The 25,085-nt window shown below is 43.7% G+C and overlaps 1 protein-coding gene across 4 annotated transcripts in view; it reads left to right on the top strand.

The window, feature by feature from the left end:
- Positions 1 to 25,085, top strand: part of LOC147008509 (rho GTPase-activating protein 45-like) — a 108,439-nt gene that overhangs the window by 70,649 nt on the left and 12,705 nt on the right. For 3 of the 4 annotated variants that reach the window (XM_085864152.1, XM_085864151.1, XM_085864150.1), the window contains 6 exons: positions 177 to 292; positions 404 to 649; positions 8,355 to 8,492; positions 8,639 to 9,000; positions 9,111 to 9,282; positions 20,216 to 20,456. In XM_085864152.1, the coding sequence (XP_085720278.1) occupies positions 177 to 292; positions 404 to 649; positions 8,355 to 8,492; positions 8,639 to 9,000; positions 9,111 to 9,282; positions 20,216 to 20,456 (1,275 nt within the window). The remainder of the gene's footprint in view (positions 1 to 176; positions 293 to 403; positions 650 to 8,354; positions 8,493 to 8,638; positions 9,001 to 9,110; positions 9,283 to 20,215; positions 20,457 to 25,085) is intronic. The other variant, XR_015053300.1, reaches the window with a different exon arrangement.

Below are 25,085 nucleotides of genomic sequence, written 5' to 3'. Positions count from 1 at the left end.
CCACCAAAGAAACATGGGATAACATCTCTCTTGACACCCAATCATCGGTCACATTAAATCATTGAAGCTGTTCATAAAGGCCTGACCTTTCACATACTCATTAACCAGTAATTCCTCAGAATATATGTTTTCACAATAAAATACACTGAGCGTGTTGTGTGGATTTTCTGTTGCAGGTCTTCCCAGTCGGTCACGAGCGGCCCTTACTCACCGGATGCGTCCGCTGCGAGTCCCTGCCCGCTGTCGTGAATGTGATAATTTTGTCTATCTCCAAGGAACTGAGTGTCAGGATGTAAGTCTGGTCTAAATTCTGAAGAATACTACTTAATTTCTGAACAGTGCAATAATGGCTCCATTGCAAGATATATAATTATGTCCAACTATTTTCTCTAAAAACACACAGTGCTTTCTGGCATGCCACCGGCGCTGCCTGCAGACATTGGCTCTGCGATGTGGTGGTCGCCCCGTGGGGGGGCGTCTGCAGCTTTTTGGACGTCCTTTATTACCTGGGCCACCTCATCCATCTGCCTCGCCTACCCACCTTGCTTCCCCTGGTGCTACAAACTCAAGTCTACCTGGTTCACCAATGCCACCATTTCTCATCTCCGTGTGTGTGGCTGAAATTGAATCCAGAGCTCTGAACCTGAAGGTTACTTGGATAACATTTCAAGTTGGAGTAGAAGAGACAGAATGTCCAAATTATCCATAAAACACAGTATCACTATGGAGATTAATTCTAGTTCTATATTTCCATTACCTGAAATCACACATTCTAATGATATGAGACACGAAGCTAATTTAATAATTCTGTCTGACCTGAGATCAAATTAGTACACATTTTCCCTGAAACCTCTCCAGGTGATTTTAGAAATGCATATCATTAGATACTCATATTATACAAGGTTATACTCATTACAACATAATATAAGATAATACAGAACTGTCGGACCTCGCTATTGGCGGATTCGTTATTCGTGGACCCCGTCTGTTCCTGGTTGATAAAATGTGACCTGCTTTTACATCCACGGCCTTTTGCTTCGTGTATTCACAGTCTTTTCACATTCTCACTGGCGTATTCGTGTTTGTTTTTTTTTGCGGTTTTTCACTGGCATATTCATGGTTTTTTACAGGCGTATTCATGGTTTTTCACAGGCGTATTCACGGTTTTTTACAGGCGTTTTCGTGGTTTTTTACAGACGTATTCACGGTTTTTCACAGGTGTATTCACGGTTTTTTTACCGGCGTTTTCGTGGTTTTTTTTACAGGCGTATTCACGGTTTTTTACCGGCGTATTCGTGGATTTTCACAGGCATATTCACGGTTTTTTACTGGCGTATTCGTGGATTTTCACAGGCGTATTCGTGGTTTTTTGCAGGCGGATTGATGGGTTTTTACAGGCATATTCATGGTTTTTTACAGGCGTATTCATGGGTTTTTACAGGCGTATTCATGGGTTTTTACAGGCGTATTTGTGGTTTTTTGCGGGCGTATTCATGGTTTTTTTTTACAGGCGTATTCATGGGTTTTTACAGGCATATACATGGGTTTTTACAGGCGTATTCACGGTTTTTTATAGGCGTATTCATGGGTTTTTATAGGCATATTCGTGGTTTTTACAGGTGTATTCATGGGTTTTTACAGGCGTATTCGTGGTTTTTTACAGGCGTATTCATAGGTTTTTATAGGCATATTCGTGGTTTTTACAGGCGTATTCATGGGTTTTTACAGGCGTATTCATGGGTTTTTACAGGAGTATTCCTGGGTTTTTACAGGCATATTCATGGGTTTTTACAGGCGTATTCACTGTTTTTCACAGGTGTATTCACGGTTTTTACAGGCGTATTCATGATTTTTCACAGGCGTATTCACGGTTTTTTACAAGCGTATTTCTGGTTTTTCACAGGCGTATTCATGGTTTTTTGCAGGCGTATTTCTGGTTTTTCACAGGCGTATTCACGGTTTTTCACAGGCGTATTCACGGTTTTTTACAGGCATATTTCTGGTTTTTCACAGGCATATTCACGGTTTTTCACAGGCGTATTCACGGTTTTTCACAGGCGTATTCACGGTTTTTTACAGGCGGATTCGTGGTTTTTTACAGGCGTATTTACGGTTTTTTACAGGCGTATTCACGGTTTTTTACAGGCATATTTTTGGTTTTTCACAGGCGTATTCACGGTTTTTCACAGGCGTATTCACGGTTTTTTACAGGCGGATTCGTGGTTTTTCACAGGCGTATTCACGGTTTTTCACAGGCGTATTTCTGGTTTTTCACAGGCGTATTCACGGTTTTTTGCAGGCGTATTTCTGGTTTTTCACAGGCGTATTCACGGTTTTTCACAGGCGTATTCACGGTTTTTTACAGGCATATTTCTGGTTTTTCACAGGCATATTCACGGTTTTTCACAGGCGTATTCACGGTTTTTCACAGGCGTATTCACGGTTTTTTACAGGCGGATTCGTGGTTTTTTACAGGCGTATTTACGGTTTTTTACAGGCGTATTCACGGTTTTTTACAGGCATATTTTTGGTTTTTCACAGGCGTATTCACGGTTTTTCACAGGCGTATTCACGGTTTTTTACAGGCGGATTCGTGGTTTTTCACAGGCGTATTCACGGTTTTTCACAGGCGTATTTCTGGTTTTTCACAGGCGTATTCACGGTTTTTCACAGGCGTATTTCTGGTTTTTCACAGGCATATTCGTGGTTTTTCACAGGCGTATTCATGGTTTTTCACAGGCGTATTCGTGGTTTTTTACAGGCGTATTCATGGTTTTTTACAGAGCATATTCATGGTTTTTCACAGGCATATTCGTGTTTTTTTTACAGGCGTATTCATGGTTTTTCACAGGCGTATTCGTGGTTTTTCACAGGCGTATTCATGGTTTTTTACAGGCGTATTCGTGGTTTTTTACAGGCGTATTCGTGGTTTTTTACAGGTGTATTCATGGTTTTTTACAGGCGTATTCATGGTTTTTCACAGGCGTATTCACGGTTTTTTATAGGCGTATTCGTGGTTTTTTACAGGTGTATTCATGGGTTTTTATAGGCGTATTCGTGGTTTTTCACAGGCGTATTCACGGTTTTTCACAGGCGTATTCACGGTTTTTTACAGGCGTATTCATGGTTTTTCACAGGCCTATTCGTGGTTTTTTACAGGCGTATTCGTGGTTTTTCACAGGTGTATTCATGGTTTTTTACAGGCGTATTCATGGTTTTTTACAGGCATATTCGTGGTTTTTCACAGGCGTATTCGTGTTTTTTTACAGGCATATTTGTGGTTTTTTACAGGCGTATTCGTGGTTTTTTACAGGCGTATTTGTGGTTTTTCACAGGCGTATTCACGGTTTTTTTACAGGCGTATTCGTGGTTTTTCACAGGCGTATTCACGGTTTTTTACAGGCGTATTCGTGGTTTTTTACAGGCGTATTCATGGGTTTTTATAGGCGTATTCGTGGTTTTTTACAGGCGTATTTGTGGTTTTTCACAGGCGTATTCACGGTTTTTTACAGGCGTATTCGTGGTTTTTCACAGGCGTATTCATGGTTTTTTACAAGCGTGTTCGTGGTTTTTTGCAGGCGTATTCATGGTTTTTTACAAGCGTGTTCGTGGTTTTTTACAGGCGTATTCATGGTTTTTTATAGGCGTATTCATGGTTTTTCACAGGCGTATTCACGGTTTTTTATAGGCGTATTCGTGGTTTTTTTACAGGCGTATTCATGGGTTTTTATAGGCGTATTCGTGGTTTTTCACAGGCGTATTCACGGTTTTTCACAGGCGTATTCACGGTTTTTCACAGGCGTATTCGTGGTTTTTCACAGGCCTATTCGTGGTTTTTTACAGGCGTATTCATGGTTTTTCACAGGCGTATTCGTGGTTTTTCACAGGCCTATTCGTGGTTTTTTACAGGCGTATTCGTGGTTTTTCACAGGCGTATTCATGGTTTTTTACAGGCGGATTCGTGCTTTTTCACGTTTTTCTCGTCATTTTTTATTTTCCCTTGTCATTTTGACGGTTTCCTTGGGTCAACCTGAGGCGGTCCCTTCGGGTGGGTGCCTGGAATTTCCTATCCCCAAGGGAGGATGATCACCTATCTCTGTTATCATCTGAGCTCAAGCGTTTGAACATCAGTTTTGCACTCTCTGAGATTTGGAGACTGGATAATGGCAAAATCATGGCGGATGGTTACACCTACTATTGCTCTAGTCACTCTGATGGTTACCATGCCCAAGGAGTTGCTGAAGCTGTGTCCAATAAGCTGACTCCCATGATAATTGAGCTTCTTGACTTTGCAAGAAGTCATGGACTTAGGGTGGCAGATTCATCGTTTCAGCGACCTCAGCCTTATCGCTGGACTTGGCATTCCAATGCTGGTTCTGTGGCAAAGGAGATTGACCATGTGATCGTTGATGTTCGCTGGAGGATGATCCAGAACCACAGGGTCTATCGGAGTGCTCATTACTCATATTAAAATTTCGGAATAATGACGTACTATACACCCTGAATAACTAAGATTTATCAGGCAGTTCTAGGCAAAGCTAATAAGATTTTAGGTTGTATTTACAATTCGGTAAATTATCAATCAAAAGAAGTAGTGTAAACACTGCTCTGGTATTTCTTGATGTCTCACCTTGAATATTGTGTGCAGTTTTAGTCGCTACATCTGAGGAAGGATATCGCTACCACAGAGGAGGTTCAGTGTACAGTGATTAGACTGAAGACTGATTCTCTTGCTCACTTGATAAAGTTATATAGAGCTCCAGGACTTTATACATATCAACGGAGGGATGATGAGGGAATCTGACAGACATGTTTATTGATAACTAGCAGGGGGTACCTGGTGCTGCCTGGCTGGGTGAGCTTTTCCCAGCAATGATTGTGGGATGCATTGGACATTGAAAAGCTCTTGAGTTATTGGCTTCATGGTGGTTACTTTTGCCTGCAGGCCGGCAGCAGCACTGCCTGACTCCATGTTCCAATATACACTTTATAGAGGCCGTCAGTGGCCTCAAAACAGATGTCAAGGCCATTATGCGGCAGCTTATCCTTGCCCAGATTCTGAAGTGTCGACACCCAAAGTTTGGGGCCATGAGTTGCTATGGTTCAGCTGTGAAAGAATAAAGTACAAATGCACAATTAAACGCACAAATACACAAACAAACACACAAACACTTGAAAATTTTGATAAGAAGAAGTGTACAGACAAAATAAGTGCAGAAGATTTTTTTCAACGGAATGCATAGTGATAGGAGCAGGGGCCACAGTCTTGGAGTAAAGAAGAGGAGACATTGGATGATAGTAAGGCAGGGGTCCTTCTCACAGAGTGTAGTTAATGCATGAATGGACTCCCTGGGAATGTCATGACAGCAGAAACAGAAGACAGATTCAAAGTATAATTCTTTATAGTCAGGGATGTTAGGGCATTAGAGGGACTGTTTGGTTCAGATTCTTCCAAAAGCACCAAATTTGGCCCATATGTCACCCATGCCATACTTTTTCGATTTTAGATGGGCCCCAAAACGGGCGCCCCCCCCCGCCGGGGCCGCAATATTGGCGAAATCCAATTATGGCCGCCATCCGGGTTAGAGGTCAATCATAGTTAAAAAAACCAAAAGGGCTAGAATCATGAATAATACCACTTTTAGGGGTTTTTGGGGTCGGGGAATCTGATTCTGATTTTATTTCAATGCCAAGGTCACCCCTCAAGGTCACCCTAAAGGTCATTTTGGGGTCAAACCTGGCGTTTTGGGGGCGTCATTTCAAAAATGGCCTGCTTACGGTCTCTATGGCCTACCTGGGTTATCAATCAAAATCACCCATTAATCATTTAGATAATAAGACTTGAATGTTTTTAATTTTGAAAGGTTTTAATTTTGACTCGTAATGTCATAAACTTTTTGTTTCATTTGTAAGATAATACCAAGTCTGTGAGCGTCGACGTGTCCAGCAGCGCCGGTGGTGCATGATGCCATTCGGAGCTGTGATGTCTACCCTATCTCACGAGACTATCCTATCCTTGTTCTTGCGTGTTCAGGAGTGGATCCGGAACCTGTGACTCAGCCTGCTATCGTGTCGCGGTGATGACGAGACGAAAGTTCATCGCGACAACGAGCCGACATAATATGAGTGTCGAACTATGTCCTCTACCGAAATTATGAATTGGAATAAAGACAATTAGATGTTGTCTTTGTCATTCGGACAAAACTGGAGAAGCCTTGCAAACTCCTAAGGAGGAGGGACTTGTATCAATTGAGAGAGATCTCAAAGACTTCAATGCTATCAATGCCAATAATCTTCCTTCTGGTATCAATGTCACAATTAGTCAGTTGAATGATGTCTCAGGTATTGCAACAACTCTTAAATCGCATAAGGCTACGTATCACAAAACTTGCAGGAGTAATTGTAGTAGTTCTCGTGTCAAACGGGCGAGAGAGAAGCTCGATAAAGAAGCCGACTCTCAGAATAGTCCCCAAAAAATCAGGTCATCTGGGGAATTTCAGCCTCCAGCCAATGTCAAGTGTTGTGTAATCTGTGAGGGGGAGGACCAGGCTAACCTCCACAAGGTAGTAACCGATGTCGTAGATGCCAATCTAAAGAATTGGGTGAAGACGAACAAAAACTTTCATTTACTTGGCAGCCTGGTTTCCGTAGTGTCTGATGCACATGCTTCTGATGCCTATTGTCACCATCAGTGTTATGTACGTTTGCGAGACTCCGCTCACGCTGCCGAGCGACTAGAATCGGTGGGTCCTGCACCTCCGCCCTTTGATCCCATCATCTGCGCCCAAATTGTAGTCCTGATCGAACATTCGGACACCACTGTATTTAAGCTCTCAGAGCTACGTGAGATGTATCAAAAGGTTATGAGTGATCAAGGTCACTCATGCCGAGACAAAAAATTGCCACACACAACTCGATACAAGGATCACCTTTTCGACCTCCAACCTGAATGGGCTGAGTTTTCTAAGGGGAATGAAGGCAGGAAGGATATTTACATATCTCACAAAATGAAGGTGGTTGATGAGCTGGCCAAGACATATAGGTCTCAGATTGGTCAAGAGGATGCACTTACGTTCATGCGGGCTGCGGTGATGATGCACAAGTTTTGTCTACTGAGTCAGGAGCCTTTCGACGGCTCCTTCCCCCTTTACTGCCTCATGGCTCCAATCAACAAGGAGATGAGGAGTTTCTTCAACGTAGTTCTCCGGGCCCTGTCAGCTCTTCGTGGGCGTGAGAAGATCGGTGGTGATGCCAATCTGGATGTGCGGGAGAAGATCGCATGCAACATCTCACAACTGCTCATCTACAATACCAGTAAGGGTACGCACCATGCAGTTAAGACATCTGCGGTACGGCACAACAAGGAGCGAGAAACCTCCTTCCCCCTGTATCGTTGCCTCAAGCTGCACGGACATGCACGGGACAAAAACAGATTGGGATTGACCAAGAATAGGGTATCTCGGTATCGTACAATCGCGTCATGGAAGTGAAGTGAGATGTTGCATGTGCGATGTGTGCTCGCCATGCTCAGGATGGGGTGGTGGTACCCACCAACAGCTGTCTCAAGGTCTTCACCACCCACGATGTGGATAATATAGATAGTAAAGCTCAGGGCAACTTCTCACTGTTTGAGTTCCACGGATATGTCCTGTGCGTACATAGCGGCGTTTTGTCAGCAGATGTTATTCCCGAAGTATTTTAATAAAAATTGTTCCTGAATAATTTTTGTTGAATTTTTAGTAGTACCACTTTTGATCTTTGACCTTTGAACCCAAAATGGGGTGACCATGACCTGAAATAATCAAAATGAGATCAGAATCATCTTCCCTGATCCCAAAAACCCCTAAAAAGTGGCATTATTCATGATTCTAGCCCTTTTGATTTTTTTTAACTACGATTGACCTCGAACCCGGATGGCGGCCATAATTGGATTTCGCCAATATGGTGGCCCCATGGGGCGCCCATCTTGGCACCCGTCTAACATCGAAAAAGTATGGTATAGGCAACATATGGGCCAAATTTGTTGCTTTTGGAAGAATCTGAACCAATAAATCCCTGACATCCTTGACTATTAGATATCTAAAAGCATTTGCAATAACGTACTGTCCATGGAAATTGTCAGGACTGGTGGATTGCTGAGTTATTTAAGGGTGAAAGTAAACATGTGTCGTGATTGTGATGTCTGTGTGAGAGTCTTGTCAAAACGTTCAAGATGCTGTTTCTGTTTTACTCATTCACCACTCGCCAACCGTCTTCACTCTACACCCTGGTTTTGATGTAGTGCAGGCATGGCAGGCCAAATGGCCTGGGGGTGTTAAAGTTTCTTATATTTCCTTGTACCTTCACATGTTCAGGGTATTTACCGCCTGAGTGGAAGCAAGGCCAGAGTTGAGCGACTGTGCCAAGCATTTGAGAGTGGAGCCCAGTCCGTGGAGCTCTCCCAAGCTCCTCCACATGATGTTTGCAATGTCCTCAAGTTGTTCCTCAGACAGGTATTTTCATCTATTTGTATCTGTCTGTCCATTTTGTGTATACATGTACAAGTGTACTTCAGGTTTCTCTTAAAATGGCATCATTTTCCAACTTACTTAACATTGCCACTTCTTCTCAACTACCCCTCCCCATCCTCCGGTGGCAGTTGCCAGAGCCAATTTTCACCTTTGACCTCTATCAGGACTTCATTAAATTGGCAAAAGACAGCATGAAGGAGCAGAGTGGAAATGGATCAGAAAATGAAGGAAACAAGGCATTATCTGGAGCCGAGGGGAGTCGAGAGGCAGCAGTTACGGAAGACAAGATTCTTGAAGCTTCAGAAGTCACTAAAATAGAAACTAAGGATGTGTCAACAGTTCCAGAATCAGACAATGAGGAGGTATCAGAGTTGGTTAAAGCTGACAGTGTAGAGGAATCCAAAATTATTACTCGTCTGCGGAATCTTGTCTCTCAGCTTCCACCACTGAACCGCGAGACTCTGCGTTTCTTTGCAGCACATCTTTACCGGTTGGTCTTTGCTTTACCATGTGATCTTTTAATTGCTCTGCCATATCTTATCTATTGTCCAGTTTGCAAATGCCTTGCTCCTTATTCAAAAAAATTCGTGCTGTGTGCAGTGTGCATGACCAAAGTGCAGATAATGGCATGGATGCAGAGAACCTTGGGGTGGTTCTGGGTCCCACACTACTACGTCCAGCACGACCTGGAACCTCATTGTCTTCACTATCAGACTGTCCACTGCAGTCCAGGCTGGTTACACTGGTCATACAACATCACCAGGAAGTGTTTGTAAGCTCTTGAAGATTAAGGAATACTCAGCACATTTACATATTACATTCACATTGGACTCCAAGATTGGTTTATGAAGACCACACCAACAATTACACAACTTTGGAAAATTAATGAGTATAATATTGATGGCAAGTTGAGTGAGGTGGGGCAAAATGCCCCTCGTCTTTCCCGATTGTGGCATTTTGCTCATTTTACTGCAATGTTCATGGAAGTAGAGAGAACCAAGCAGTTCAACTGTTTTGCTGAAACTATGGTCTTAAATAATGCAACTAATGAAAAACTTTTTTCAAGAGTAAATTGAATTTTAACGTGAAGAAAACGATTTACTTCCTAATCTTTAAATTCAAAATATTGTTGCGAATTTCGGTCCGCCCAGCATGCGATCGGCCACATAACTCGAATCGCGACCGCGTCGCCCACCGGAATGGACAATTCAGTCGTGACCCTCCTGGAACTACCGCCAGGAGCCAGTCAGGGGTGGGGGTTTAACCTCACCACGATCGTGCCAATTGCCCACTCGTGCAGGATAGGGTTGTTCGCCAAACTCGACCTACCTAAGTACCTGTGCGAGTAGTTAACGGGGCGATCGTACCTCGCCGCTGGCCGGCCTAGAACATGAACCGTTTAAGCGGTCCGTTCCGTACTTCAGTGACAACCGAGCAGTGTTATCGCCGACCCCTACAGATGTGATTCTATTTACTGGGTGCTTACACCCTTCTACCAATTCCTTCCGTGATGCAAGATGGAACTTTCAAACAAGAGAAAGGACGCAACGAAACGGGGAACAGTTCAACAAGCACATTTATTTCACATTCAGACAAGGCATGTATTTACAGCCATACAGTAAATCATGCACGTAAGAACAGTAACACAGTGAAAGCAATTGAAGAGTTACAACTGAATATTTATTCACACATTTACGTAAACAGGTTTACTTTACAAGACGGCGCCACCACATGCACTTACACAAAAGCAAAGAAAAGCCACCCTCAAAGACAAGGGTGACAGACAGGTCCGTGGACCAAATGTACGAGGAACCTCGATGAGCGGCCAGGTCCACGAGACCGAAGGGTTTTACCCGCGCCCTCGTGGCGCGATGGCGGGCAAGCTGCAATGTCAGCGTAACCACGCCTGACTTCGTGCCCCTGGCATGGCCGGTGAGCTCTCTCCGACGTTGTCCGCGCAGGCACGTGTTTCATAGTCAGCACTACGGTTGGGGAGGGAAACAGACGGGGTTCCCAGCACTCTCTCAGCGCGGATTGGGGGGGGGGATTGTTGATGCCCGGTATGGGGAGGGTTGTTGATGCCCGGTATGGGGAGGATTGTTGAGGCTCTTTTAGCAATGTTGATGCCCTCCTGGCGAGACGGGGGTTATCGGCGCTCTCTCAGCGCAAAGCTCGGTTTGGGAGAGGGGAACTGCTGCCGCTCCCTTCAGCGAGTTGGCTCTCTGGACCGCACTGGCTCCGGCAAAACTCCTGGCTGTGGCCTCCACAATGCCCCTTCTCCGGCGGTGGTCCCCACTCAGCCCTCTGGCTTGCATCTGAGTCCTTCTCCGCATCCCTGCTCCACTCGCCCTCCTCGCCACTCAACTTCGACCTGAGCTTCGTTCCGAAGATGCTTCCTCTCCATCGACCATCCCCCGTCTGCTGCGAGCTCCGTTGTGCTCGCCGTTATATAGGCTGGGGGAGTGGAAAAATCCAACCGCCGACCTATGACCTTCGACCTCTGGAAAGCGTACCTGGTTGAAATAACCAGGGCCTTGCCCTGTCAGCGTGACCCCTGACCCCGGCAAAGCTGACGTGGTAGGAATCACCAAAGCCTCGGCCTGTCAGCTTCAGCTTTACCCCTTCGAGCTGATGGTGGTGTTTAGCCCCGACCGCGCGGTTTCATTCCAGCTGAGGCGATGTGTGTGTGAGTGTTTCGCCCGGGCTTTTGTCCCACCAAACCGATGCGTGTAATGCATCGAGTCCGTCCGCCACGCAGCTTCGTTTCGCCTGATCAGCCGATGGGTGTATGCGGGTTTCGCTGGGGCTTCTGTCCCGCCAAACCGATGCGTGCAATGCATCGAGTCTGTCCGTGAAGGAGTTCATATGCAAATTTGAGGATCACATCGTGTTTGGAGCTGGGGCTACACCGCCTGAAGTTCAGCCATTGGATGGATGAAAAGTGGGCGTGTATGATTCCTGATCCGACTTCTCCTTCAAAAGGATCCCATTCACACTCATTGGCATGACGTTCGGTAACGTGTTCTATTTCTCTGTTCAAATCATGTCTGGACGTGGTAAAAATCACCGAACGGGCTTTGGACAGCGCGACTTCGGTGTTGACTCTGGGACGAAGGCGACTTCTTGTTTGCGGGTGGTGTTTGTTGATGGTAGTGGAGGGAGAAAGGCGAAGGTGGTGGGGGTTTGTTGTGGTGGTTTGGGGATGGTGTTGGTGGTGGCGATCTGGTTGTTGGGGGATGCTTGGTCCAAAATAATGATAGAGAAAAGAAAAACGACTAACTCAAAGGATCACAGCCCTGGAAACACGGAAATTCCCTGTAAACAACGGTGGGGAAATCTAACTACACATATACTTATCGGTATAACTGACCTGAGGACCTTCATGGTGTAGTGCCAATTTCCATGGCCGCAACAATATGTTTCAGCAATAATGTATCCTCTTCACAACCATGGCAGATGTGCATGTTACACTCAAGTTTGTGCAACATATGGTGAGCATCATAACAGCAATAATTAATTTTCATCGGGTTTATGTAACTTTCTTCTGTCCATGAAAATGCAAGTTGCAGAGGAAGGCTGAAGTTGTTCTTCAAAACACTTCTTCAAAGTAAATAACAAATCCAACCATCCATCCATTGGAACCATACTCTTTGCAGAGTGTTCGTGCTGCCCAAGCAGTCTCCTTGGCTATTGGGCACAATCCTGGATGGGTTGCCACTCCGACACAGTATACCAGCAAGCTGGCACTCATTTTGTCAACGTCAGAAGGATGACAGGTCGAGTTAACCCCACCTGGTATTAATTCAATAACTGAGTGGGATTTGAACTCAGGATCCTAGGATCCCAACTCGGATCCCAAGCTCACCAACCCCAATCATTAAGCCAACACCAGGCATAAATAACAAATGCATACTTTAAATAGTGCAGATGTACTGTTGGTTGTGATATCTGTGTCAGGAAAGTGCAATGTCGCTAACATGCAACTCTAATTCTCTCAAATAAAAGTGTGTTATCCTTCATTACCTCCACCACTGAAGGTGGATGGAGGTTATGTTTTCACCCTGTTTGTCTGTCTGTTTGTTCGTTTGTTTGTGTGCAGGATATCTCAAAACTTGGACATATTCGGACAAAACTTGGTGGACATGTTAGGTGTGTGACAACGAAGAATTGTTTCAATTTTGGTGAAGATCCTCATCCGGATCTGGATCCGTTAATTTTTTAAGTCATTCTTCACCATTGAGAGATAGGGCTAAACTTATATATAGCACAATATCTCAAAAAGTTGTGAACGGATTTGGATGAAGCTTGGTGGATATGTTGGGTGTGTGACAAGGAAGAATTTAATTACAAGCGCTTTGGTTAAATATAGCCTGTATTATTGCAGGAGGTCCAGCGAGGTGTGGTGAGGTGTGTGTAGCGAGCGGATACATGTCAGTTTATATCTATATAATGATATATATGTTATTATATATATATATGTTATTATATATATATATATATATATATATATATATATATATATCAAATACCATCCATCACTTTGCTAATGGGAATACCAAGAGAGGTGGGTGGGAGAAAAACATGGGAGAGAGAGAGAGAGAGAGAGAGAGAGAGAGAGAGAGAGAGAGAGAGAGAGAGAGAGAGAGAGAGAGAGAGAGAGAGAGAGAGAGAGAGAGAGAGAGAGAGAGAGAGAGAGAGAGAGAGAGAGAGAGAGAGAGAGAGAGAGAGAGAGAGAGAGAGATAGATATGGGGGGGGGGAGGGAAAAAGAGAGAGGAGGGGTGGGGGAAGGTGTGACAGTGTGAAGTAAGAGTAAGGGAAGGCAGCATGATGAGAGGGGAAAGGAAGGCAGCATGAGGGGAAGGGAATGGAAGACAGCGTGAGGGGAGGGAAGGGAAGGCTGCATAATGGGGTGAAAGTGCTTTCAACCGTCGATTGCGAAAGCGAACTTGTTGCTGTTGCAGACTTTGTTTCTTTGAATCCGCATATTCTCTCTCTCTCTCTCTCTCTCTCTCTCTCTCTCTCTCTCTCTCTCTCTCTCTCTCTCTCTCTCTCTCTCTCTCTCTCTCTCCCCCTCCCCGCCTCTCCCCTCACCCCCCTCTCTCTCCCCCCTCTGGTGTTTGGTTTTCCGCAATGTCTATTGAACCATCACAAAGTCTATCACTACAGTGACGAGCAATGTCGATTGAACAATGTGAGTGTGCAACTTTTGGACTGTCTTCTTTAACCTCCCCCAAAAAGTTCCAAACTGCACCTCTGGACGTTTTGAACGACATGTCAAAACATTATAATTTGTTGTATTGCCTACCCATCTATCAGCAAAGCAATCAGCACACTGGCCAATTCGAAATACCTTGCTCTTCATTTGAAAGGTACACACCTTTGGGGTGTGTTTAGTTTGCAAGTGACATGCTTTTGCTGCTATATTGCAAATGGGACACCCCAGGGGTGTGTTGCATTTCAACTAATATGTTACCAGGCCACTTGTAACTGGAATATGCCCAAAAGGAAAGAAAAAAATCCACCCCCCCCCCAAAACGCTTCTTTCTATGAAGTAAGGATTTCTCGAAATTGATGTCAAGTCCGGTTCACCACTTGATTCCTTTTGATTCCATGGTTGGGGAGGAGAAGGAGCATTTTTTTGGAAGGTGTACTTTGCATTCAATTCTGCCCACCACTATTAAGCACTCAATCAAGTACTCGAACAAGATGGGTGATAAGGAACGGCTGGCTGATCATACTAAGTACCATCAGGAAATGACCGTAGACGTCCATAGTGTCAAACGATGTGTGAATTGAACAAATGAACACTTTGTTGGCAGTCGGAACTGCTGCCAAGTTCAATTCCGCAGTTTAAATTTTGAAATTCATTTCAGGTAAAGAGATTCTAGAGCTTATTGCATTTCAGCTAAAATGCTTATTCATGTCCAGAAAGTTGTATAGGGATGGAGATGGGAGGAGGTGTTGGAGGAGGTACGCGTGACATGAGGGGATAGGAAGGCAGACATGTGGTGGAGCGTTAATTACGATTCATATCGTCTAATCAAAATGATACTGCATAGAATAACAGTGAAAATGGAGACAAAATAACGTCTGAAATAAGTTTTCTGCCAGTCATAATATAAACACCGCCTGGAGATAAACACCGCCTGGAGATAAACACCGGCCCGGCACATCCAGAGACAAACACTGCCCAGGGTTAAACACCTCCCTGACACGTCGAAAGACAAACACCATCTGGAGACAAACACTACCCGGCCAAATCCGGAGACAAACACCGCCCGGAGATAATCACTGCCCAGACATGTCTGGAGACAAACACCGTCCACACACATCCGGAGACAACCATCATCCAAACATGTCCTGAGATGTCCACTATCCGGAGTATCAAATAATATGCGACTACAACTCTCCGGACGTTTATAAGCATTTTCGCTGAAATACGATAATCTCTTAACCTGAAGCAAATTCCAAAATGTAAATTTCAGAATTGACCTCAGCAGCAGTTCAGACTGCTCAAAAAAAGTGTTAATTTGTCCAATCTACACATTATTTGACACTATGGATATCTCCGGATGTCTCTGGAAGGTGTTTAATATGACAACGCTGGCTTGGCAAGCGATTAGCGATCAATTATGACAAGCATCACCCGGAAATGCCCCGAATGTCAAACAATGTCAGAATTGGCCAAATGAACAATTTTTTTTAGCAGTTGGAACTGCTGCTGATGCTGCGGTTTAAATTTTGAAATTTGGCTCATGTTGAGAGAGTCGAGAGTTTTTCGCATGCCGAAATGAAATCAAGCCATGAACACCGGTGTCTCTGGGCATTTGTAAGCATTATGATGTATCCAGCAATTTGTATGTATAATGATCAGACCATTCAATGATATGAGTGAGGAGAGTGAAAAAAATTCATGACAATTTTATTGAGAAATCATTGTGGCCTGTTCCAAGTCAAGGCATTGTTGAGCAGGCCAAAGAAACTGGAAAATTTAGACCCCGGCAAGCTGACAGAGGGCTGACTCAGGGGCTGACAAAGGATGATGCCTTTTAAAGGACAATTAAATAAGGCCATTAATTATCTTCAAAAGGAGTGAAAATGAACCCAAACACCCAATTTTCACACACGCATGCCCTTAGAGTTACGATGCATGCAAAGTGTCAGGCTGTTCGGTTTCATAGTTTTGGAGTTATGGAGGACACCTGCTGACACACACACACACACACACACACACACACACACACACACACACACACACACACACACACACACACACACACACACACACACACACACACAGTTATTAGTATTGTTGGAACCCACTATTCGTGGATTCACTATTTGCAGATCTCACGTATTTGTGGTTTATAAAATGCGACCCTCTTCGACATTTGCAGCCCTATTCTTCACGTATAAACATTTTCTTCATGGGCGTATTCATGATTTTTTGCTTGCATATTCACGGTTTTTCAGGGAATTTTTGAATTTCCCTCACAAATGACGAACCAGCTGGAACCTATCCCCCCATTTTACATTGAAACAATGCTCCGCCATTCGCGGCATTTTTCAGGAACGTATCCCCCCCCCCCCCCCGCGAATAGCGGCATCAAACTGTATGTGTAGTATATCATATCATATATATGTATATTGTGTATATATATATATGTATATATATATATATATATATATATATATATATATATATATATATATATATATATATATATATATATATACAGTATATATATTGTTACAGACCTGGGTTTGAGGGGGTTTGACCAGGGTGGGCGTATCAACGGTTCTTTCCAAACCCACCGAGAATTGCAGGCCGTCGCAAGCGATTAAGTCCATGTCACGGCAGGTCGTTAATCAATTGTGATTGCCAACAATTTAACCACATGACCCAGTGTCCAACGTCTGATGACCGTTTAACTGGGATACACACAGTCTCCTTTTTGGAGAATCATGCCCTCAGCAGTTGTGCTACTTTTATCTTGATTTGATCTTGATCAAGGCAGCTGAGCTTTCCGCCAGCACAACATCAGACTAATGTGAGAGCTAATCCGTTGGTGAATTATAATCGCCTGGCTAATCTACGTACGGACATTGCTGGACTAATGGAAGAAAGGACAACCATGGGGCAATTGGAAATATAACTCAACAAGAATAATTTATTTACAACAAGCAATTTGGGGAATGGGAAAGGAGAGAAGGGATCTCAAGGGCTTTAATGGAGTCAAAGGGCAACCAGGGCAGTATAATGGGAAATGCAATAAAAAGCAATTGATGTGTGTATTTTCAAAAAGAATAGAAAATGCACAAGTCACAGTCTTAACTTACATATTCCTTACCAACCGGATAACACGACAAGGGTACTCATCAGCCACTCCCACAGGGTAGACAATTGGGAAGGGCAGGGTGACCTCAGCCTCCCAGTATGTGGAACCGTCACCCTCCCCAACTTGACACCACTCTCCCCTGCCACTCCTTGGAATGGCCCTGCCACTGCACTCCATAAACAAGGGTCCATGAGCTCCATCGGTACCAGGCACCAAAGCGTCCGAGACTCCGGAAGAAAGTCAGGGTGATGACGAGGGCAGAGAGAGAGAGAGAGAGAGAGAGAGAGAGAGAGAGAGAGAGAGAGAGAGAGAGAGAGAGAGAGAGAGAGAGAGAGAGAGAGAGAGAGAGAGAGAGAGAGAGAGAGAGAGAGAGAGAGAGAGAGAGAGAGAGACAGAGAGACGACAAGGGTTGAGAGAGAGAGAGAGAGAGAGAGAGAGAGAGAGAGAGAGAGAGAGAGAGAGAGAGAGAGAGAGAGAGAGAGAGAGAGAGACGACAAGGGTTGAGAGAGAGAGAGAGAGAGAGAGAGAGAGAGAGAGAGAGAGAGAGAGAGAGAGAGAGAGAGAGAGAGAGAGAGAGAGAGAGAGAGAGAGAGAGAGAGAGAGAGAGAGACGACAAGGGTTGAGAGAGAGAGAGAGAGAGAGAGAGAGAGAGAGAGAGAGAGAGAGAGAGAGAGAGAGAGAGAGAGAGAGAGAGAGAGAGAGAGAGACAGAGAGAGAGAGAGAGAGAGAGAGAGAGAGAGAGAGAGAGAGAGAGAGAGAGAGAGAGAGAGAGAGAGAGAGAGAGAGAGAGACAGAGAGAGAGAGAGAGAGACAGAGAGAGAGAGAGAGAGAGAGAGAGAGAGAGAGAGAGAGAGAGAGAGAGAGAGACAAGAGAGAGACAGAGAGAGAGAGACAGAGAGACGACAAGAGAGAGAGAGAGAGAAAGAGAGAGAAAGAGAGAGAAAGAGAGAGAAAGAGAGAGAAAGAGAGAGAAAGAGAGAGAAAGAGAGAGAAAGAGAGAGAAAGAGAGAGAAAGAGAGAGAAAGAGAGAGAAAGAGAGAGAAAGAGAGAGAGAGAGAGAGAGAGAGAGAGAGAGAGAGAGAGAGAGAGAGAGAGAGAGAGAGAGAGAGAGAGAGAGAGAGAGAGAGAGAGAGAGAGAGAGAGAGAGAGAGAGAGAGAGAGAGAGAGAGAGAGAGAGAGAGAGAGAGAGAGAGAGAGAGAGAGAGAGAGAGAGAGAGAGAGAGAGAGAGAGAGAGAGAGAGAGAGAGAGAGAGAGAGAGAGAGAGAGAGAGAGAGAGAGAGAGAGAGAGAGAGAGAGAGAGAGAGAGAGAGAGAGAGAGAGAATGAATGAACCAGAGTGTTGAGCACATCTTTACAGTCCCTGCGGCAGATGGGAACAAAGAGCCACATATCAGATCTTCCGAGGCAGCCTGGGACCAACAATGGGCCACGCCAGATCTTATGAGCTGGCCCCATGCCAGCCACTGTGGGATTTCCCCCGCTGCCCCACCCATTCTGCTGCCCACCCAGATATGCCATCAGTTGGCCCTTCCGACTGTCGCCAGGAGTGGAGTTCCGTACTTAACATGGGGGAATCCCTTCTACTCCCATCCACCCGAGAAGAACCCCACACATCCAAAAATGTCCACAGCACAAAGCCAGGGAATGGGGCAATTGTTGCAGGGGGGCTGTGTGGTGTCCTGTTCCATGATATACTGATCATGTGGAAGGTGGAGGGGGAATGAACAGGGATTAGGGAAACAAAATACAGTACAGAGGTAGATGGCAAGAGATTACAGTACAGGGTAGATGTCCATATAGACAAACAGACAAACAAGCACTTGGTGGGGCTTTCCGCAATAAAGGGGAATTTGGCGTGTGCTTCTAATATAAAGCCATGAGTTCAGTGAAGGTTCCAGAATGCTGGTGTATTCACACATTCCGAGAAACAATGGTAGTAAAACAACACACGCTCTACGTGATAACAGCAATCACGACACATGGCATTATGTGCTGATGTTGCTATTATCCCATTGGGTTGAGAGGGGGTGCTAGCTACCCAAGCCAACGCATTTAATTACCTGATCACCCCTACAGGGAAGGTGCAATTCTCAACATACATATCAGAAATAACTATTCCAAGAGTCGATGCGCTGTGTGCATTTCAATTTCAACATACGGTTTTTATAACCAAAACAATATATATATATATATATATATATATAATTGCAGCAGTTGGGATTACACAGTTTTAAAGAAGAAGAAGGTGCTTTAAACCAAAAGTAAAGAAATGAGATTGACTCTCCGAGTTTGAGCAAAAAAGCGAGAGCAGACCCAATCTCAGGCAACGTTTTGCCAACTTCACAGCCGGCTTCATCAGGCACAATAAACGTCCATACAGTCTATTTTCATTTACACATCAAACACACCTCCTGACTGTTATGGTGACTTGGCCCAGGGCTCAAACCCAAGGACCTCGTCACTTTCTGGCAATTCAGCCCACTGAGCTCTTGAGTCTTTTGGATATTCTCAGAAATTTCCACAATATATTTCATATATTTGTAAAACATATATATATATATATATATATATATATATATATACATATATATATATATATATATATATATATATATATATATATATATATATATATATATATATATATATATATATTGTTGTTGTTCGTCTTTCGGCTGCTCCCGTTAGGGGTCGCCACAGCGGATCATCCGTTATGATCCGCATAATGATTTGGCACAGGTTTTACGCCGGATGCCCTTCCTGACGCAACCCTGGTCACCTCTTACGACACAGGGATAAGGATTGGGTTTCACCATGATTCCAGGCTGCCCTACACCCTCTCATAGCGCGGCCCAGCTCAGGGCTCCCGTCCTCAAGTGATCCTCCAACCCAAACCTCCGAGTAGCCGGATTACAAGCGCACGCCACTATGCCCGGTTGTAAAACATATATATATATATATATATATATATATATATATATATATATATATATATATATATATATATATATATATATATATATATATATATATATATATATATATATATATACACATACACACACACACTGTATATGTACATATATGTTTGTTGATGTAAAGATTCCACAGTATATTTCACAAGAGGTTATTGTGCCGATAGTTGGTCTAATTTCAAATTTCCAATTGTTGATAGAGTACTCATACAAGATTAACGACTCTGACACATTCGGCCATTTCCAGTATACGACTTCCCAAGCTGCAAGAATGGTGTGCTCTAAATGAATCAGATCAGAGGTTTCGCATGGAAACGAGGCAAAACTGACATTGGAATGACTGTAAATAAATATTTTTTTATCATATTTGCAATAATTTTTTTGTTTTAGGAAAATGGAGAATTGGAAGAGAGTAAAAAGAGACCATCAGATGAAGATGACTGTGTGGATGTGGCAGAAAAGGGATTAATTGAAGACACCATAGAAGCAGAGGAAGAGAACAAAAAGAGCATTGGAACTGATGAAGAGAATGATGACCAAGTGTGTGAGGTGTGTAGTGAAGGATCTACTACCGAAACAAGTTCCCATGTTGAGTTGTCAACAAATGATCTGGGGGAAGATACTCGATCAGGTTTGTGCAGCTTGTCTCTTGGAGGCAAAACATGGATGTTTTAAGCGAGGCTCAAATTATTTGGTGTTCCCATCCAAACACTTGCCTTATGATGTCATGACACTCAGCTTAAAATTCTAGAACTTTTCTTCTTCTTTCCTTTTCTTCTTCATCTTCTTCTGAGTTATTTAATGCCTCTCCTCTTCAACCTCGTCTCCCCCCTGGACTCTTCTCTGTGTTGTTATTTATCCTGGTGATTGTCTCTTCCACTCTGACAAGCCTGATTATTGCACGAGTTGTGGTGTTGCTGTATTTTCCTTCCTCCTCTCTCTCACTGGAAGCCCCCAACCATACAGTGGCCTGCAAAAGTATTCACCCCCTCCAAAGTTTTCACATTTTGATGCCACCTGAGCTTATTCCATGATGCTTTCAAAATGATCAAGCTAAAAAAATGCAGATAAAATGTGAATAAGTTCGATTAACAGAGAAAATCAGATGATTCACATTTGCATAAGTATTCAAAATATTTGCCTAATTAACCCTAACTCACTTTGGGAGTAACTTATTTGTTTGAAATGTTACAAAATAAGTGTAATACGTTTCACCTGCATGTAATCAGTGTTTTTATTTTAAAATTAAGCTCCCCCACTTCTCTAAGGACTTTTAAGGTCAAACTCACTTAGTCAACCAACAAGGCAAACATGAAGACCAAGGAGCTTTCCAAAGAAGTCAAACATAAAGTGGTGAAGAAACACTGTTCAGAGAGATGGTTATAAGAAGATTTCAAAGGCAGTCATTATCCCTTTGAGTACGGTGAAATCCATCATTAAGAAGTGGAAGATGTATCATACCACCCAGACTCTACCCAGATCAGGGCACCCATCGAAACTCAGCAGCCGGGCAAGTGGGAAACTGGTTTGGGATGTCACTGTAAATCCAACAATGACTTTGAAAGATCTGCAAGGCTGTACATCCGAGATGGGGGTCAGTGTTCATCAATCAACAATATCCCGTTCCCTTCACAAAGCTGGCCTATATGGACAATTGGCAAGAAAGAAGCTGTTACTGAAAAGGACACTTGTAAAAGCTCATGTCGAAGTTTCGATAAAGCATCTTAATGATACTGCAGGCATGTGGAGAAAAGGTTTTGTGGTCAGCCAAACCAAAAATTTAACTTTTTGGTTTAAATTCAAAGTATTACATCTTGTGCAAGCCTAACACTGCACATCACCCAGTCAACACTATCCCTGTCAAGTTTGGTGGTGGCTGAATCATGGTATGGGACTGCTTTTCATCAGCAGGGACTGCCAAGCTTATCAAGATAGAAGGGACAATGGATGGCACAAAGTGTAGGAGAATCCTTCCTGAAAACCTGCTTGAGTCAGCCATGAATCTGAACCTACATAGGAGATTCACATTCCAGGACAATAATCCGAAGGACAAAGCTGAAGCCTCACTGGAGTGGCTGAATAAGACCTAGAAATGCACTCGGTCGAGAACGTACCACTGCCAGGATGATTATTTATGTTTTGTTTCCCATTGTTAGGTGAAGAATCACTTCAAAAAAATTATCGGATCCGGATTCGGATCTTCACCAAAGTCGAATCTTTCTTCCTTGCGACATACACAACCTGCCTACGAACTTTTATCTCAATCTGTCCACAACTTTTTGAGATATCCTTCTATATGTCGTTTTTGGCTCAATCTCAGATGGACACAGATGAAAAAAATTCTCAGATCCAGATCTGGATTCGGATCTTTACCAAAATCGAATCATTTCATCCTCGTCACATGTGCAAGCTCTCTACAAAATTTCGTCCAATTCCATCTTAAAATTTTGAGATATTTTGTTCACAAACAAACGAAAAAACAAGCAAACAGACAGTTGTTGTTGTTCATCTTTCGGCTGCTCCCGTTAGGGGTCGCCACAGCGGATTATCCGTTATGATCCGCATACTGATTTGGCATAGGTTTTACGCCGGATGCCCTTCCTGACGCAACCCTGGTCGCCTCTTACGACACAGGGATCAGGATTTGGGTTTCGCCATGATTCCGGGCTGCTCTACACCCCGCCCAGTGCAGAGCCCCCGTCCTCAAGCGATCCTCCAACCCAACCCTCCGAGTCGCCGGATTACAGGCGCACGCCACTACGCCCGGTCACAAGCAAACAGACAGACGGGGTGAAAACATAACCTCCATCCAACTTCAGTGGTGGAGGTAATAAAATAAATGTTCTTGAGTGAACAAATCAAAGTCCTGACTTGACCCCAATTAAACATTTATGTCAAGACTTAAGATTGTTGTCCATCGACGATCCCCATCAAACTTGGCAGAACTGGAGCAATTTTCATGTGAAGAATGGGCAAAGATTTCATCATCTCATTGGGCAAGGCTGGTGGAGACCTACCCACAAATACTCTTGGCAGTCATTGCTGCAAAAGGTGCTTCTACCAAGTACTAACCTGAGGGGCTGAATACTTTTACAACCAGTGAATTTTGATTTGTACTTGTTTTTTACAGGTATTCCTGACATGTAACCTCCTTCAACTATAACAGTGTTCAGCTTGATCTCTTCAGTTATCAATAAAAAAGTTCATTTGGAAAAATTGTTTAAACACAATTCCTAATTCATCTAAATGTGGAATTATTGATAGGGGGGTGAATACTTTTGCAGGACACTGTATGTCATGCATTTGGCTTCTTATGTCTCTCCATAACAATGTATCATTTATTTTTAGTGTTCACCATCACACCAACTCCAATGACGATAAATGATTTTCTCTCCATGCACTGACACTTTCCTCTCTGATCAGCCCTGTTTGCTCTTAATAATCTGCAGAGACTTTAATTGTCACCATGCCAGCTGGCTTGGTGTTGGTTCACATATCTCAGTGCATAGTCGAGCACATTAGTCATTCTGTGAAACGACTGGACTTAGTCATTCTGTTTCCTATCCAACACATCTCCCCAAATGAAAACCATTCATTATTGGATTGGTCATTTTAAGCCTCTCTTCAAAGTTCCTGTTTCCCCTCAAATCAGTCTCAACACAAACTCAGAAACAAGAGTTGTCTTCTCCCACCTACTTTCTGGTCTAACTTTTCTTATACTGCCATCTTTCTGGTTTTGCATCCTCTGCTCTTTTGGTGATTCCCATCACCCCCAACCCCCAGGTTCCTGTAGGGCAGAGACAGTGCACCATCAACTCCCTTCTGATGAAACCCCTAAAATCCAGTATCACTACTCACCTCCCTCATTTGTTCATCCTTTTTCCTGCCTGTGGAACCAACTTCCACATCCTCTTCAATCTCATTCTTACCTCCATGTCTTCAAGACAACTGTTCACCACCATCTCAGATCGTCGCAAATCCAAAACCATGATCTTTTTTTTTTTACCTTCGTTAACCCCCTTGCCCCCCTCACCCCCAGCCACAAGCCCTCCTCCTTCCAAATTTCTACTTTTTCCTTCCTGAGAGTTTCCTTCTGTATCCATCCTGTTCACCTCGTGCGTCCTTCCCTGCCCCCCATTCCTCCCGACACTCATTTTTTGCCCAAAATTTGCTCTACTTTGTCCTTCAACTCCACTGTTGGTGTTTCCCCCTTTCTCCACTGCTCCTTTTGTCCTGTTGCATCCTGATCCGTTCAGTGTTCTCGCTCTTCCACGAGCTTTAAATCTGTACACCAAAAAACTAATCTCGGTTCTGCTGATCATGTGTTGGTAAAATGGGCATCTCTTTGGCAGTTATTGGAGAAACTCCAAGGCACAGACTTGTGTAGCAATTGGTGAAGCTTAAAATCCACGATCTCCAGTCAAGACTGGTCCATCATCACATCAGCTCCTACCATTCACTGTTCCTGGAATTTCTTCTACAACAGACCATTTTCTCTTCTTCGTACGTTCATTCCGTCTCACATTGAACTTTTCTGTCCATCATCTCGACCTTGATACACTGCTGCATGTAGTGAAGTCATCACAAGAAAACAATTGACATTCTCTTCTTGGAAAGCAAACTTCACTGATGGTAACTTGCAGTCTCTCCTCATAGCTCGGATCCATTGTGTATCTGTCCTATGAAGAGCCAAGGTGGAAACTCAGGCTCATCAGTGATCCAAATTCTCCAGCATCTCACCATCCTCCAAAGCCTGGTGAGAGCTGGTCAGGTACACGTTCTTTCTCTCTGAAAGGATGCAGTTATAAAAGGTAGAGTTCTTGAATTTTGTCTTTATTCAAAAAGTCAAGGTCCCCAAAATGTCCCTTCCTGTATCCACCCTTTTCACCATTCCAGAATGTTCCCTTCAGCATGTGGACTTTAGTCCTGCTGTTGTGGAGAGGTTCGAGGTTTCTTACCCAGTTTGATACCACTTCTACAACTGGTCCTGATGGCATCAGTGCTCTAATCTTCAGGAACTGTGTTTCAATCCCATCATACCTCTTCTCCTCTCTCTCATTTACAGGTTTTTATTGGATGAGCAACTTCATCCATCTTTGAAAGTTCCATAAGAAAGGTTTTTAAATTTTTGAAAATTCTCTCAACCACAGATATATCAGCCTTCTTCCCATCATAAACAAAGTACTTGAGTTCAACATTGAAGTCAAACTCAGACACTATCTCTTCTATAATTTCTGGCAAACAGTTTAGTTTCTGGCCT

Source organism: Eptatretus burgeri, chromosome 18 (assembly GCF_056783735.1).
Source record: "Eptatretus burgeri isolate ZD-2024b chromosome 18, Ebu_testis_v1, whole genome shotgun sequence".
NCBI classification, from domain to species: domain Eukaryota; kingdom Metazoa; phylum Chordata; class Myxini; order Myxiniformes; family Myxinidae; genus Eptatretus; species Eptatretus burgeri.
This window is presented reverse-complemented; position numbering and strand designations above follow the sequence as displayed.